General features: G+C 48.9%; 1 protein-coding gene across 3 annotated transcripts; it reads left to right on the forward strand.

Moving 5' to 3' along the window:
* The first annotated feature begins 13,770 nt into the window (after nucleotides 1-13,770).
* Nucleotides 13,771-15,864, forward strand: LOC148850139 (putative beta-D-xylosidase 7). 3 transcript variants are annotated; one of them, XM_088943590.1, is made up of 4 exons: nucleotides 13,771-14,186; nucleotides 14,296-14,595; nucleotides 15,022-15,057; nucleotides 15,679-15,864. In XM_088943590.1, the coding sequence occupies exons 1-3, from the start codon at nucleotides 14,055-14,057 to the stop codon at nucleotides 15,037-15,039; spliced, it is 450 nt and encodes a 149-aa protein (XP_088799716.1). In that variant the 5' UTR covers nucleotides 13,771-14,054; the 3' UTR covers nucleotides 15,040-15,057; nucleotides 15,679-15,864. The 3 variants fall into 3 exon arrangements, with proteins under 3 accessions (XP_088799716.1, XP_088799715.1, XP_088799714.1); XM_088943589.1 differs by lacking the exon at nucleotides 15,679-15,864 and having other exon boundaries at nucleotides 15,022-15,589; XM_088943588.1 differs by lacking the exon at nucleotides 15,022-15,057 and having other exon boundaries at nucleotides 13,793-14,186.
* The last annotated feature ends 83 nt before the right edge of the window (nucleotides 15,865-15,947 follow it).

The raw sequence follows: 15,947 nt of genomic DNA on the forward strand, positions 1-15,947 counted from the left end.
TGGACAGAACCGCCACTGCTCCTTGTCGGAGCCGTCTCTATAACTGGAGATGGCGGTGGCAGGTGGCCGTTTGAAGTGCGGCCATCAAGCGTCAAATCCCAAGTCAATTAGGTGCGCCGCCCCTGTGTATGAACTTCCTCGGTGTCAGGCATGGTACGGTTTGGCGTCTTGGAGGCAAAGTTCTGGAGTGGTGAGCGAGGTGAAGTCTTGAGTTCGGAGGTATGTCCTGTATTGCCATAGTGCATGCTAGCTCGGTGAGGCGAGTCCCGAACTGCTATAAGGCAGACCAATTCGGTGAGGTGTGTCCCGAACTGCTATAAGGTAGGCCAGTTCGGTGAGGTGTGTCCCGAACTGCTCTAAGGTAGGGTAGTCCGATGAGGTGTCCCAAACTACTATAAGGCAGGCCAGTTCGACAATGTGTGTTCCAAACTGCCATAGGGCAGGCCAGTTCGGGTTTGACTTGGGGCCCAAGGGAGAGTTTGGATTCCCAGTAGTGAATTCGGGCTGCTGGTAAGGAGTTTGGACCGCTGGTTCCTCTGGTGCTCGCACCTTAGGCGTACTATTGTGCCGAGCTGTTGCCTTTACCACGTTGCATAATTACGAAGTCGGACCAAATCTTCCTTCATCAGTACGAACTCGTCTATTTCAAAAGGCTTGATGACGAACTGAACAAGGTAAACAAGTTTTAGCAGTCCATAGTGGAGAATCGGCCAACAAGATGAAGCACTACCGTCGTCCCGTGAGGAATCGTTGTCGGAATATTCTGGGAAGTGGAATATCTCGAACACTGATTGTTTTCTCAAGAGTTGGTAATGAGTTTTTCAAGTAAGGGTAAAATTGGTATTTTATAAATAATTTAGATGATATATAAGGATAAAAATGTAATTTCTAATTTTTTTTTGTCAAATTCATTAACAGCAGAGAGGTTTTTGTCGATTTTATTGAAAATAAATGGGAGAATTTTGCTAAAATTAAACTAAAGGAAAAGTTTTAATTACTATCAGAAACTTCAGGAAAGATTTTTGTCTTTTACCTTAAAATTAAAAAAGAAAATCTGCTAAATCGCAGCACACTATCTCTTGCCACCCCTCCAGTAAGGCACGGAAACGCCAGCGATCAAGTATGAAAACAGACCAGTCGAAACTTTTTTAAATTTAAAGACAACCCCTAGCGTGTCCGTGTTCTATTGGTGATTGAGCGGTCAGAACAGATTTTCGTCGTCTATCAACGCCAGACAGTGCCGCACAAACATGCCCATGTCTATCGGCCCACAAGGCACAAATTCTAAAGCACCGGACATTTGTTCAACGGGTAGATGATGGGAGCTGTCCTTCGGCTTCAAAATTATAGTGTAAAGCTAAGACTTTGAATTTTACATCGACGTCCATTACATCCCAACCATGTATTGAGAGCATGACGCGTGTAACCGCCTAATTTAGGTAGGTCCAATGCGATCTGAACTCATCCAACCGCATCTTATTTGTATGGGATGACTCGGCTTTGAGTTGGAGATGGGATTCACAAGATCATGCTCCCAGCCTTTTTCACATATATGCATGGGTAATATTTCCATATTTATATGTTTTTTTTAATTGGAGATATTTTTAATGCAAAGCTGCAAGGATTGTAGAAATATGTAAATATGGTCTTGTGAGGATCAAATACCATATCTTTGAATTAGGCCTGGGCTTAAATTTCAGACTTGGGCTCAAACCTAAACCTTAAATAGCCTTTAATATATATATATATATATATATATATATATATATATATATATATATATATATATATATATATATATATATATATATATATATAAGTATGGGCTAAGTGGCCAATTTAAACTCATTAAGATTCAAATCTAACTTAAATGCATCAAATTTTAGTGCATATTGGGTTCAAGTTGGATAATTCAAGCTTAACATCAGATTTGGGCGTTAGACCCAATTATTAGGACTGGACCTGAGTTGAACTAAAACATAAGACAGTCTATTTGCCTTGCATCCCTAAGCAACGCAGGTAAATTCATGCAATGCCTGGAAAAATAAAAGTTTGGTTAGGGATGGCTTTACAAACTTAGGTCTAACCTTTTAAGACTTCAGATTTGGTCTCAAGGAATAGTCTCAACAACCATTATAGCTGTGCATTGGAAACATTTGCCTTGTCCTTCATGAAGAAATGTTTCCAATGCACAATTGCAAATAATTGTTGGGATCATGTGTTAAGACCCAACCAAATCTGAATTTGTCTTTTATCTCAATCCAACCCATCTCATTTAATTCAAACCCTTGCTTTATTAGGAAGAGTCAAAAGGGATTTAATGAAGGAAGATTTGGTCCGACCTGACAGTTGTGCGACACGTGGTAGAAGTGACAGCTCGGCAAAAGGGCCAAGCCTAGGCGTGAACAAGGGGACACCAGCGGACCGAACACCCTACGGGGGGCCCGAACTCACCCTTGGCCCAAAAACCAGAGTAATCCGAACTGGCCGACCTTGTAACAGCTCGGGATATACCTCGCCGAACTGGCCAACCTTGTAACAGCTCGGGATATACCTCACCGAGCTGGCCAACCTTGTAACAGCTCGGGATATACCTCACCGAACTGGCCAACCTTGTAACAGCTCGGGATATACCTCGCCGAGCTGGCCAACCTTGTAACAGTTCGGGATTCACCTCGCCGAATTGACCAACCTTGTAACAGCTCGGGATATACCTCGCCAAGCTGGCCAATCTTGTAACAGTTCGGGATTCACCTCGCCGAACTGACCTGCCCTACAGATACCTCCGAACTCAAGACTTCGCCTCGCTCACCACTCCACATCACCTTCTGGGCACCAAAACCAAACAAGTTGTACCATGCATGACACTGAGGAAGTCCGTGCCCAAGGGCGCCGCACTTGACTGACTTGGGATCTGACGCTTGGCGGCCGCACTCTAAACGGCGACCTGCCACCGCCACTGACACCGCCATCTCCAGTTAGAGAGACGGTTAGGCAATGACGGTTCTGTCCCAGCAGAAAGGACGACGGCCGAATTGACAAGCGCAAGGGTAATCATACCAGACCTGACAAGGGCCTCGGAACGAGTGCGCGAAGTGATTATAAGAGCCCCCTGCCCCCCAACAAAGAAGGTATGCAAACTTTGCGCTATCTGGTATTATCTTGCTTTTGAAGGATTCTAACTTGAGCTTCGAAGCCGCTACACCGGGTTCCCCCCCAGAGCTTCCTCATTTCCTCCGTTTCAGGTTCCCTGTACCCCGTTCAGAAGCAAGGTCGTTGACAGCTAAGACCACCCGGATCGCGCTCCATCAATTGGCGCCGTCTGTGGGAACGCTTCAAAAAGCCTTCCTCCAAACTTCCATAACCCCTTTTCTTCAAAAAACCCAACACTCATGGCCTCCTCCAGCAACGTCGGACGTGGCACAGAGACAAACACCACCGAGGAACAACTTCAAGTCCCCATGGTGTGCGTTGGACAGTTCACCATCCCCCTTTCGGTGGATGGGATCCCCAGCTTGAACGTGCCACAAGCAGTGGCGCTCGAAAACCTTCCTACCACAAGCATCCCCTTTCCTCTCCCCATTGAGACAACCTTTACTGAACCGACTGCCGTCCCCCTGGCAGCCAGCCAAAACCGGTTGGATGACCTGATGCAGTGCATGCGGGTAATGCAAGCCCAAATGCAACAGTTCCAGCAGCACCAGCTTCACCAACACCAAGTACTGCACAACATCTCCCAGTATCACTATCAACAGTAGTTCCCCCAACTGCCACTGAACCAACCACTACTTCCACCTCGCCACCCCGCTCCGACTACGGTCAAGGCCTCCCCGCAGGATGGATGCCCCCACCAGGCAAAGGCCTCCTGGCCACAGAACCCCCCTAACAGTCAGGTCTCATCCCCAGGCCGAAGAGAGAAAAATATCATCCCCGCCTCGCAACTCGTAGGCGGGTCGGGAACCTCGCCCGCGAGGTCGGCACCCCGGCGCTCCAAGCCCGAGTTCCCGCTCACGGAAAACCAGTTCGGCACCCTGGCGGCAGATTACCAGCATTCTGGGCCCATCGAGCTCGGTAACACGGAGGCTAGCAGCGCCAGTACAAGGCCCACTCAACAACGAAGGCGCCGGCGAAGTCGCCGAACCGCCACCTGTGCCTTGTCAGAACTCAGAGGCAAAGAGACGAGCTCGGACGAGGTAGGAGCTGCCCCGATTCTCTCGGTTCCTTCCCCCCTCGCATCAGAACTCTTGGCGGTCCCCTTACCCAGAAATTTCAAGCTCCCACCTCTGGACAAGTACGACAGGTCCTTCGACCCCAACGACCACATTGACGCCTTTCAGTCCCAAATGCACCTCGCCAGGGCCAACGAATCGTGCATGTGCGTGGCCTTTACCACCACCCTCAAGGGGGTAGCCCGCACTTGGTACAAGAACCTGGCCCCCGGGTCGATAAAGTGCTGGGCCCAGTTTGTGCAGGTCTTCACCGCACACTGTCACCAGCCAACGGTGCCCCAGAACAGAGGAAAGCATCTTCGGAGTAGTCCAAAGAGAAGGAGAATCCATCTGAGGCTACATCAAGCGATTCAACGAAGCATGCTTGCAGATACCGCGGTTGGACCCCGCAGTGCAGCTCGCGGCGGTCAAAAGAGGGGTGACGCACAAAGAATTCAAATGGCACATGGTGGCTAACCAGCCCGCAACCGTGGCCGAATTCCTCAAGCTCGCGGATAAGTTCATGAGGACAGAGGAAGAAATCAACCAACGAACCGAAGGCGGGAACGAGAAAAGAAAGAGGGAAAGCGAGCTCTCCAACCCGGTTGATAGAAAAAACCCGGCCCGAGAGCCGAAGCCGAACCAGTCATTCCGAGCTCCCCTAGCAGTTCGGACGGGCTACACGCCGTTAAACACAAGGCGGACCGAGATCTTAATGACGATCGAAGACGCTCCGTACGTGAAGTGGCCACCTCGCCTAAAGGGAAATCCGAACAAGAGAAATAAGAATTTGTATTGTAGTTTCCATAGATACCATGGTCATAGTACCGAGCAGTGTAATAACCTCCGGGACGAGATAGAGGGGCTCATCCATCGCGGATACTTGAGAAACTTTGTGCAGCACAACAATAATAACAATAAGACAGGTTGGCAAGGGGAGCACGAAAAGGATGCCCCCGAGCTGCAACGGAAGAGAGGCCAGTTCGGGGAACCATCCATGTAATTGTGGGAGGTTCGGTGGTAGCGGGGTGTACCTCGGCAGCGGCCCGGACTTCAGTTCGCGAAGCGGCCCTCGAAGAACGGAACCCCCCAAAGAGACCAAAGAACGAAGAACCAATCTTCTTCACGGAGGACGATGTGCGAGGGGTCCGCTACCCCCATGATGACGCGCTTGTCATTAAGCTAAGAATCAACGACTTCGAGGTCAGATGCGTACTCGTAGATTCGGGTAGCTCAGCGGACATCCTCTTTAAATTAGCATTTGACCAGCTACAGCTACAGAGGAGCGAGCTGAAGCCCGTGAGCACTCCCCTGGTGGGTTTCAGTGGAGAGGAAGTCAGGCCCCTCGGAAAAATAACAGTACCTGTAGAAGTTGGCACATGGCCTTGTGCGGGCAGACTCAACCATGATTTCCTGGTGGTCGCGACCCCCTCCCCATACAATGCCATAATAGGGCGGCCGATCACGCATATCCTACGAGCGGTGGTCTCCACCTACTATTTGGCCATGAAGTTCCCTACGGGCTTCGGTGTGGGGGTAGCGCGGGGCGACCAGCTCGAGTCCCGCAAGTGTTATGTTGCCGCCCTAAAGGGAAAAACCAAGGCGGACGACGACCTCGAACTGGAGCGGCCTGCGGAGCAAGGTGAGGAACGAACTTCACCCACAGAGGAAACAGTCGCAATCCCGACTTCGGCTACGGACCCAGCTCGCACACTTCAGATCGGAGCTTCCGTCGAGGAACCCCTACGAACCGAACTGGTGAGTTTTTTACTTCAAAAATTAGATATTTTTGCCTGGTCCACGGCTGACATGCCCAGCGTTAGCCCCGGCCTAATAACTCACAAACTTAATACTGACCCTGTAGTCAGACCCGTTAGACAGAAGAAACACAACTTAGCCCCAGAACGCTAGAGGGCGGTCGACGAGGAGGTCGAGAAGCTCCTCGCAGCAAACTTCATAAGGGAAGTCCATTACCCGAGCTGGGTGGCCAACCCGGTGTTGGTAAAAAAGGAAAACGGCAAGTGGCGCATGTGCATCGACTACACCGGCCTGAACCGAGCTTGTCCAAAAGATTGCTTCCCCCTCCCCAGAATTGACCGCCTAGTGGACGCGACCTCAGGAAATGAGTTGCTAAGCTTCCTGGACGCCTATTTGGGCTACAACCAAATCCGGATGGACCCTTCCGATGAGGAAAAAACCAGCTTCATAACCGAGTTCGGCCTATATTGCTACAAGGTCATGCCCTTCGGACTAAAAAATGTCGGGGCGACTTTCCAAAGACTTGTAAATAGGCTATTTCGGCCCCTGATTGGCACGAAGATAGAGTGCTATGTAGACGACATGGTCGTCAAGACTCAGTTTTCACAAGAATTAATACAAGACTTAGATTCTGTCTTCCAAATCCTACGTTAGTTTAGCATGAAATTGAACCCCAACAAATGTGTCTTCGGCGTCACCTCGGGCAAATTCCTAGGGTACATTGTCAATCGGCACGGTATTGAGGCCAACCCGGACAAGATAAAAGCCATTCTAGATATGAGACCACCTAGGAAAGTAAAATAAGTTCAGAGGCTAAACGGCCGCATAATCGCTCTAAGCCGCTTCATGTCCAAATCGGCAGACCGCTGCCTACCTTTCTTCAAAGCAATCAAAGGCAAAGGGTTCGAGTGGACCCAGGACTGCCAGCTCGTGTTTGACGAGCTAAAAGGTTACCTCGCTAGTGTGCCAACCTTAGCCCGGCCCGAGGAGGGCGAGGTCTTAGAACTATACCTCTCGGCAAGCGACGAGGTGGTCAGTTTGGTACTAATAAAAGAAACAGACCGGGTCCAGCGACCCATCTATTATGTTAGTAAAATTTTGCAGGGAGCAGAGACAAGGTACCCGCAGATAGAAAAGCTAGCATACGCACTAGTGACAGCAGCTCGGAAACTCCGTCCATACTTCCAGGCTCACCCCGTCATCATCCTGACTGACAAACCTCTGAGACAAGTCTTACTCAAACCCGAGGTTTCCGGTCGACTGACGAAATGGGCCATCGAACTCAGCGAGTACGACCTCCAGTACAAGCCAAGAACCGCTATTAAGGCCCAAGCTTTGGCAGATTTTATCGCCGAGTGCACTTTCAGCCACGAAGCCCCACAGGTCGAGCCTGAGGTCCCCAGTTCGGGCGAACTCGGAGCTCCCGAGCCAATAGTCTGAACCCCGCGAAGTAGCAGCCAGTGTGGCATCTCTCCTGGTCAGGCGTAACGCGAACTGGGATGAGGAGCCCTGGATCCTTCACGTGGATGGTTCCTCGAACCGGCAAGGCAGCGGAGCTGGAATAGTCTTATGCGGCCCGGGCGGCATGAAATTGGAATACGCACTGCGCTTTGAGTTTGCGGCATCCAACAACGAGGCAGTGTACGAAGCACTGATAGCTGGGCTGGACCTAGCGCGAAAGGTAAAGGCAAAACACTTGGTCATCTACAGCGATTCTTAGCTCATGGTCAACCAAGTTACGGGCGAGTATGAAGCACGCGAGCTCTCCATGATTGCATATTTGGCCAAAGTAAAAGAAGCCCTGCTCAACTTCCAGTCACATTTCATCAGGCAAATCCCGAGGTCAGAGAACACTGAGGCCGACGCTCTGTCCCGGTTAGCCAGCACAAGTCACAACAACATGAGAACTGTTTACATTGAGGACTTACCTCGGCCTAGTATTCTCGGGGGGATAGAGGAGGTCGCTCCCGTCTTGGAAGCAGAGCCGAGCTGGATTGACCCACTCGCGAGCTTCTTGATAGATGGAACCCTCCCTACAGAACGCAATGCGGCCAAGAGGGTGCAGCGCCAGGCAGCCAAATACATCATAATAGACGAGCGATTATACCGACGGTCCTACACGCTCCCCTACTTGCGTTGCTTGCGACCTGCCAAAGCCGAGTTCGTACTCCACGACACTCATGAAGGCCTGTGCGGTGGACACTTGGGGGGCAGAGCACTCACCCAAAAAGCACTTCGACAAGGATACTACTAGCCAACGATGAAGGTAGAAGCTGTCGAGCTCGTCAGAAAATGCGACAAGTGTCAGAAGCACGCCAATATCTACCATAAACCTGCCTCCGACCTCAAATACCTCACCAGCCCGTGGCCCTTTGCACAATGGGGCATCGACCTGATGGGGCCATTCCCACCAGCAACAGGTGGAAGAAAATTCCTAGTTGTTGCAGTAGATTAGTTTACGAAGTGGATAGAAGCCGAACCTCTGGCAACTGTTACGGCCCGAAACATACAGAACTTCTTTTGGAAGAACATAGTATGTCGCTTTGGGTTACCTCGGGTACTAATCTCCGACAACGGCAAGCAGTTCAAGGATATCAAGTTCCAAGAGTGGTGCCAGAACATGGGGATTCGGCAAAACTCCACGTCAGTCGCGCACCCGCAGGCAAATGGTCAGACGGAAGTAATGAACAGAGCCATCCTACGCGGGAGAAACCCCCTTCTGAAAGCACGTCTGGATTGAGCTAAGGGATTGTGGGCCGAAGAGCTACCAAGTGTCTTATGGGCTCACCGAACTACAGAAAAAACCGCCACGGGAGAAACCCCCTTCAACCTCACCTACGGCACTGAAGCAGTGATCCCGGCGGAAATCGAAGTACCAACATTGTGACTAGAAACATACGACGATCGGACAAACGGAGACGAGTTACGTACCAACCTTGACCTATTGGATGAGGTAAGGGACATCGCGCACATCCGAACAGCGGCATACCAGCAGTAGGTAGCTCGCTACTACAACACCAGAGTAAAGCAACGAAGCTTCCGAGTTGGCGACCTGGTCCTTCGTAAGATTATGGTGCCTGAACCCGGTGTAGGCAAACTTGGACAAAACTGGGAAGGGCCCTATAAAGTAAAAAGAGCGCTCGGGCGGGGGGGCATACGAACTCGAAACCTTGGAAGGCAAACAAGTATCTTGAGCGTGGAACATCGTGAACTTAAAGCGATACTACCTATAAACCGCCAAGCGAAGTGGACGAAATCAGGTCCTATGTGCCACGATGCAGAGCCAAGAAGAACCTCGGCGTAAACAAGCAAAGAAGAGCATATTATCAGCTCGGCAAAAAATCAGTTCACTGCAAAAATCCTTCACGGCAAAACAGGTCGCGGAAGTATAATAACCCGGGCAAGAAAGTGGCATATTCAGTTCGACAAAGAATCGGTTCAGGGAAAAGGAACACTTGGGCAGAAAGATTATCTATTCCGTTGCAAGAAACAGGAGTACATTGGCCATTAGAAGGCGCTTAAAAAAATTGTTTACATGCCCGGAGCTACTTCGCCATCAGAAGGCACTTCAACAACACCCGAAGGCCCTGCCTCTCCTTCAGAATCCGGCTTGCCATCGGCAGCATTGGCCATCTCCTGAGTTATACGCGAAGTGGATATGGCACTAACATCGAGGTCGGGGTACGTATTCCGGATCATCCACCTGCTCAGTTTGAACCCCCTCTTGTAAGAATCCACCATCAGATCGTCAAAACGCGGAGAGGCAATGTAGTCTTCAACGGCCTTCTTCTTGGCGTCTTCAATGCCTTGGGAAAAAATCTGTGTTCTCTCCCTGATGTCCTCCTGAAGATATTCGACTTGATGTTGCAAATCCAACTTCAAGTCCGCCATATGCTTGACAACTACCCCCATGGCCTCGGCGTCACGCTGAGACCTTGCCTGCCTGGCCATCGCGATGCGAGCAGCCTCTTCGGTAGCATAAGCGGCCGCCTCAGCAGCCCGGGTATTCCGGAAAGCTTCTTCAGCAGCATGAGCGGCAGCCTCAGCAGCTCGCGCCTGTCGCGAGCTCCTCTCCACTTGGGCCGCTAAGGCATGAATTAAAGAATTCACCTACCAAAAGAAACAAGTGAGCAATAACAGCAAAAGCAATAGGAAATGAAAAAGGCAGACGGAATCTAACTTACCACCATAGCATGTGTTACGGCACGACAGGCGACCTGATTCAAAGGAAGATCGGTCCACGCCGCGATCTCCTCAGGGAAAGTAGCCTCCCTACTCTTCTGAAGAGCGTAGTTCGGCGTCAACACGCTCCTGAACTCCCCTTGAGCTCCCGAACCCGAGGGCCCAGCCCGCGTATGAGCGGACCCAGAGTGAGCAGGAGCACTTGAGTGTGCAGGAGCGCCCGTATGAGTGGTCTCAGCGTAAGGCGCCCCGGCAGTTTCGTGCATTGGTGGAGTCACCTCGGGCTCCCTGGGCAGATCCTCCAGCGTGTGGTCTGGAACTTGGGGCTCCTCGTCCAGGGGCAGCTCGGTACGAGTTCGCTTGGCGACCCGTTTCCTCCTCTTCATACGTTGGAACAGACGCCCCCCACGAGTTCTCTCCGCATCCATCACACCTGCAGAAACGAGTTCGACATCAAAAAATATGAAAGAACAAAGCAAGCAAGAAACCGCATGGCTAGAAACCTACCCGAACTCAGGTCGGCCGTAATAAGCTTGGCCTCCGTTAAGTAGTGGTGACACTTTAAACCTTGCCGTGCCCATTGCCGGAGGCCCTTCACCGTCTCTTTATCGAGAGTAACACCTGAATCGGGAGCGACCTCACCCCACCCGGTCTGAAAGGGCCATCCTTGTGCACTTCGCACACCGAAGTAGTCTCGCTTCCACGCCGGGACCTTATTTGGAAGATCGTGCAGAAGCTTAAAACCCTGGCGAGGAGAAAGGTAATACGCCCGTCTTCCCCTAGGAAGAGAACCCGCCTGTCTCTTGAGCATCAAGATGGAGGAGAATATCTCTAAGTCCAAGGGGAAGTTCTGCTCGTAAAAAAGGGAAACTGTCCCCACCAGGTTCCGAATAGAGTTCGGATGAAGTTGGCCAATGTTGACACCGAAATGGTTTATGACTTCGATGAGAAGGGGGTGGAAAGGAAGTCGCAACCCCGCAGCGAGATGCTCTCGAAAAATCATGATCTCATCAGGACCGTGTTCCCAAGGAAAGCTACCCGAAGGAATAAAATATGTATACCCCCCGGGAAGGTTGTAAGACATAAGTATGGATTGAAGCCCCTCAGGCGTCATGGTCGAGGGACCAAACCTGTCTAGCATCCGACCTCGGTGAGAGGTAGACGCCAAACTGCCCGAAGCGGCTCAGCCTACTGGTTCATAGTCCTCGAGTTCCACCTCAGGATCACTGAGGCAGTCGGGGGACACGACTCGGTTGGTAGAACCTACGTCGGCCCTACTTGAAGAGTCGTCTGAGCTATCGAAGCTAGACATTGAGGAAAAGGTGGATTCAGGAAGGTATTCACCGGAAGAAAGTTTTGAAGGCTCCGAAGACGGGAACAAGCCAAAGAACCTTGAAGGCTATGTAACCAGCCCTGACACGAGCTGGAAAAAACTTGGACGCGAGCTCAGTAGACACTGTAGAAGTGACAAATCGACTGGGGTCCCCCACTATTTATAGCTACAGTAACCAAGGATCAACCGTGCAGATCAAAGACGATCCGACGGCCCACGTTTTTGCTGACCGCACATCCCGTAAGGTCGAGACGTGATTGGTGCACATCTTTCCGAAAAGAGCGAAACGTCAACGCATGCCTTTTTGAAACCGACGTCGCGCCGACACGCGTCTTTCCGAAACTAACCGCGCCGCACATCTCCCTGACAGTCGCCAGCGCACGTACAGCAGTGGCGCGCCTTTTGGAATGACCCGCTGTCACGTCCCAGTGGTGCACATTTTTTAAATTTAAAATGTGCGCTGTCGCAACCATCATCATTTATGGGTAGGCACGTTTCCAGCCTTCACAGAAACCGAAGAACCCTGGCAAAAGCAACTCACGCAGTCAAGATCCAAAGGATGGGGCAAATCCACCTACTACCTCGTGAAACTCCCCGCACCAGGGGAAGACCCTTGGCGTGAGGAGTGTGGGGCAATTGATGAAGGAAGATTTGGCCCGACTTCACAGTTGTGCGACACGTGGCAGAAGCGACAGCTCGACAAAAGGGCCAAGCCTAGGCGTGAACAAGGGGACACCAGCGGCCCGAACTCCCTACGGGGGGCCCGAACTCACCCTTGGCCCAAAAACCAGAGTAATCCGAACTGGCCGACCTTGTAACAGCTCGGGATATACCTCGTCGAACTGGCCAACCTTGTAACAGCTCGGGATATACCTCGCCGAACTGGCCAACCTTGTAACAGCTCGGGATATACCTCGCCGAGCTGGCCAACCTTGTAGCAGCTCGGGATATACCTCGCCGAACTGGCCAACCTTGTAACAGCTCGGGATATACCTCGCCGAGCTGGCCAACCTTGTAACAGTTCGGGATTCACCTCGCCGAACTGACCAACTTTGTAACAGCTCGGGATATACCTCACCGAGCTGGCAAACCTTGTAACAGTTCGGGATTCACTTCGCCGAACTGACCTGCCCTATAGATACCTCCGAACTCAAGACTTTGCCTCGCTCACCACTCCGCATCACCTTCTAGGCACCAAAGCCAAACAAGTCATACCATGCCTGACACTGAGGAAGTCTGTGCCCAAGGGCGCTGCACCTGACTGACTTGGGATCTGACGCTTGGCGGCTGCATTCTAAACGGCCACCTGCCACCGCCACTAACACCGCCATCTTCAGTTAGAGAGACGGTTAGGCAATGACGGTTCTGTCCTAGCAGAAAGGACGACGGCCGAATTGACAAGCGCAAGGGTAATCATACCCAACCTGACAAGGGCCTCAGAATGAGTGCGCGAAGTGATTATAAGAGCCCCTTGCCCCCCAACAAAGAAGGTATGCAAACTTTGCGCTATCTGGTATTATCTTGCTTTTGAAGGATTCTAACTTGAGCTTCGTAGCCGCTACACCGGGTTCCCCCCGGAGCTTCCTCATCTCCTCCGTTTCAGGTTCCCTGCTACCCCGTTCAGAAGCAAGGTCGTTGACAACTAAGACCGGCCGGATCGCGCTCCATCAGGATTAATGCCTTTTTTTTTTGGAAATGAGTGCTTATTTCAATAGGTGCTTATTTTAATAAGCACTTATTAATTTTTTGGAAGTGTTTTTTCTCAACTACTTATTCTTAAAATAAACACTTTTTTTGTATTTGATGTTTGTTGAACTACTTATTCCAAAAGTCCCTATTCAATGGAAATGAGATTCTAGCCCTCACTTCTAGGGGTGTCAATTATATTGGATTTGGTCCAATCCGATCCAGTCCAATGTGAGTCCATTATAAATGGATCAGGTCCGATCCAATCCAATGAATGTTTTGGACTAGTCCAATTTAATGTCTGGACCGTTTAATCTGTTCAAATTCATTTTGATTTATATTGGTTTCAACCCAAACTCAGTCCATTGACACATACATTCTTATCTTGTATTAATGAGCCAGATATTAGCTTAATCCAACCCAATCCAATATAAATTTGTTATAGACAGACCATGTCCAATTCAATCTAATAAATATTTTGGACCAGATTGGTCCAATCTAATGTCTTCTTGGCCCATCTAATCCATCCAAATTGATTTTGGATCGGATGGGGCCCAATCCAAAACCGGTCCATTTACACCCTTACTCACATCACATAGCCACATATTGAATATGTCGACACTCCCTCCTTCAAACCTTCTACAATTCGGTAGTTGAACTCTGAAGATCCGACCTGTATTACTCCGGCCAGGTCATGATGGATCTCTCTCCTTTTATCTCTCCCCTTCTGCAAACCCTTCAACCAGCTCCCTCCCCTTCTGCAAAACATCTCTACCCATCCACCAAAGAGTTAAAGACCTCGTCTCTCATCATACTTTAGACGAGAAGATCTCTCAACTCGTTAACAATGCGCCGACGATTCCCAGACTTGGCATTCCCAGCTATCAATGTTGGTCAGAATCGTTGCATGGCGTCGTCGATGCTGGACCTGGCATCCGATTCAACGTGCTATGAGCTTTCCTCAAGTCATCCTCACTACCGCATTGTTTTCTGAACGTCTCTGGTATCGCATTGGACAGGTAAGCGAGTATTCACTCTAACAACTCTGCTCATGAGAAAAGGGCAAAATCATTTGAATTTGTATCCCCCGCGCATTGTTTGATTCTTCAATTTACTTTTACTTTGAAGGCTATTGGTACCGAAGCTCGAGCTGTATACAATGCCGGGCAAGCCAAAGGAATGACGTTTTGGGCTCCAAACATCAATATATTCAGGGACCCCAGATGGGGGAGAGGGCAAGGAATGCCAGGTGAAGACCCATCGGTTTCTGGCAAGTATGCAGTTTCTTTTGTGAGAGGGGTTCAGGGAGATTCATTTGAAGGAGGAAAACTTGGCAATCGTCTTCAAGCTTCAGCTTGTAGCAAGCACTTCACTGCTTATGACTTGGATAATTGGAAAGGAATCAATCGCATTGGCTTTGATTCTTGTGTAAGTTGCATCTTTCCTCCTAGTGCCTAGAATTTCAAAAGCGTGGTTGTCACTTTGACAAAAGTGTTTTCCCCTATAAAACTTTTAACAGTGAACCCCACTGCTAAAATTTCCATAAACATTATTTGGCTGGTGGAGATGCTTTTTGGGGTTTTGGTTTTGTTTAGCGGCCTTCAGAAACTGCAGCAGAACATGCCTTGATTTTTTGTTTGTTACTGTATTTTTTAGTAATAGATAGGTGCTTTAATGGTGGAAGTGATTCCTCTTCTTTTCTCTTTTCTCGCCCCTATTCAAGATTTTGCCTAAAATATGGATTTATTTCTTTATTCTCGGCTTCTGCGGAATGGAGTACAGGTTTCTCTATCTATCTATCTATATATAGTGCATCAGGTTTAAAGTTTGACTCATTTATGTGTATTTTTCTAGGTCAAGCTGTCCATTTGAAGAGTGCACAAATCAAAGGTAATGCATAAAGCATTACTCCTGGCATTGGCATTTTTTTATACTGTATCTTCTGTGTTTTGATTGGGGATGTGGTGGATGTGTGATGTGGCTGAATAGTAGGTGCCCAAGATGAAAGGATTAGAAGAATGGGCAGGAGAATAAAAAACATGGGCTGATCTAAGGTTCATAATCTAATAGTTGATATGGCCATTTAGAAAATGGAATGGCAAAACGTGATTTGGGAAGACAACTCTGTATGGTTGGGATAAGGCTTTATTAAGCTAAGTTACCATTCTATGAATTGGAAAAGAAGAAAAGATCATCCAATAAAACTTGTGAACAATAAAAAACATCATAGTTATCAACGTTTTTTCTTTTCATTCAAGGAGTTATAGAACCAGTAATTTGGAGCAGCCTTTTGTTATGTATCAATTATAAAAACTCGCAATGCAAATATCATGTATCTTTGTATTGTTTTTTTATTTATTTGCTTGCAAAAATGTATCTTTTGTTATTGATAAGGCTGAAAGTGCTCTTTGTAATTTTTGTACGTGGCTTCTAATAATTTCAGAACTTGGTTTTACCATTTTAGTGCTGCAAATTGATAAGATCAAATTGTGGATTTTATTATTGCCACAGGGTTACACTCTTGCCTCTCAGCTTGGTCATTCAATTGTAGACCCAGTGCCAATCTTATTCACCTTCAAGATTGATGACACATAGTTAGCAGAATTGTCTGGGGTAACATTCTTCAAAATTCAACAACATACTTTTTGTTCTTCACAACATATTTATGGAAACAAGATATATTTTAGGTGGTTCTTTACCAGTTTGCCTCCTTTTGAAGATTGGCATTCTTGTATTTGATCAATTCATAAAAAATTACAATCAGAAAATAAGGATGGAAG

This window comes from Nelumbo lutea, chromosome 5, assembly GCF_056320005.1.
Source record: "Nelumbo lutea isolate HS-2025 chromosome 5, American lotus-T2T, whole genome shotgun sequence".
NCBI lineage: Eukaryota > Viridiplantae > Streptophyta > Magnoliopsida > Proteales > Nelumbonaceae > Nelumbo > Nelumbo lutea.

Coding starts and splice junctions, on each gene's coding strand:
- LOC148850139 (XM_088943588.1), top strand. CDS start 14,055: ATGTTGGTCAGAATCGTTGCATGGCGTCGTCGATGCTGGACCTGGCAT. Junction 14,187..14,295: donor TCTGGTATCGCATTGGACAG/GTAAGCGAGTAT, acceptor TTTACTTTGAAG/GCTATTGGTACCGAAGCTCG. Junction 14,596..15,678: donor GCATTGGCTTTGATTCTTGT/GTAAGTTGCATC, acceptor TTATTGCCACAG/GGTTACACTCTTGCCTCTCA.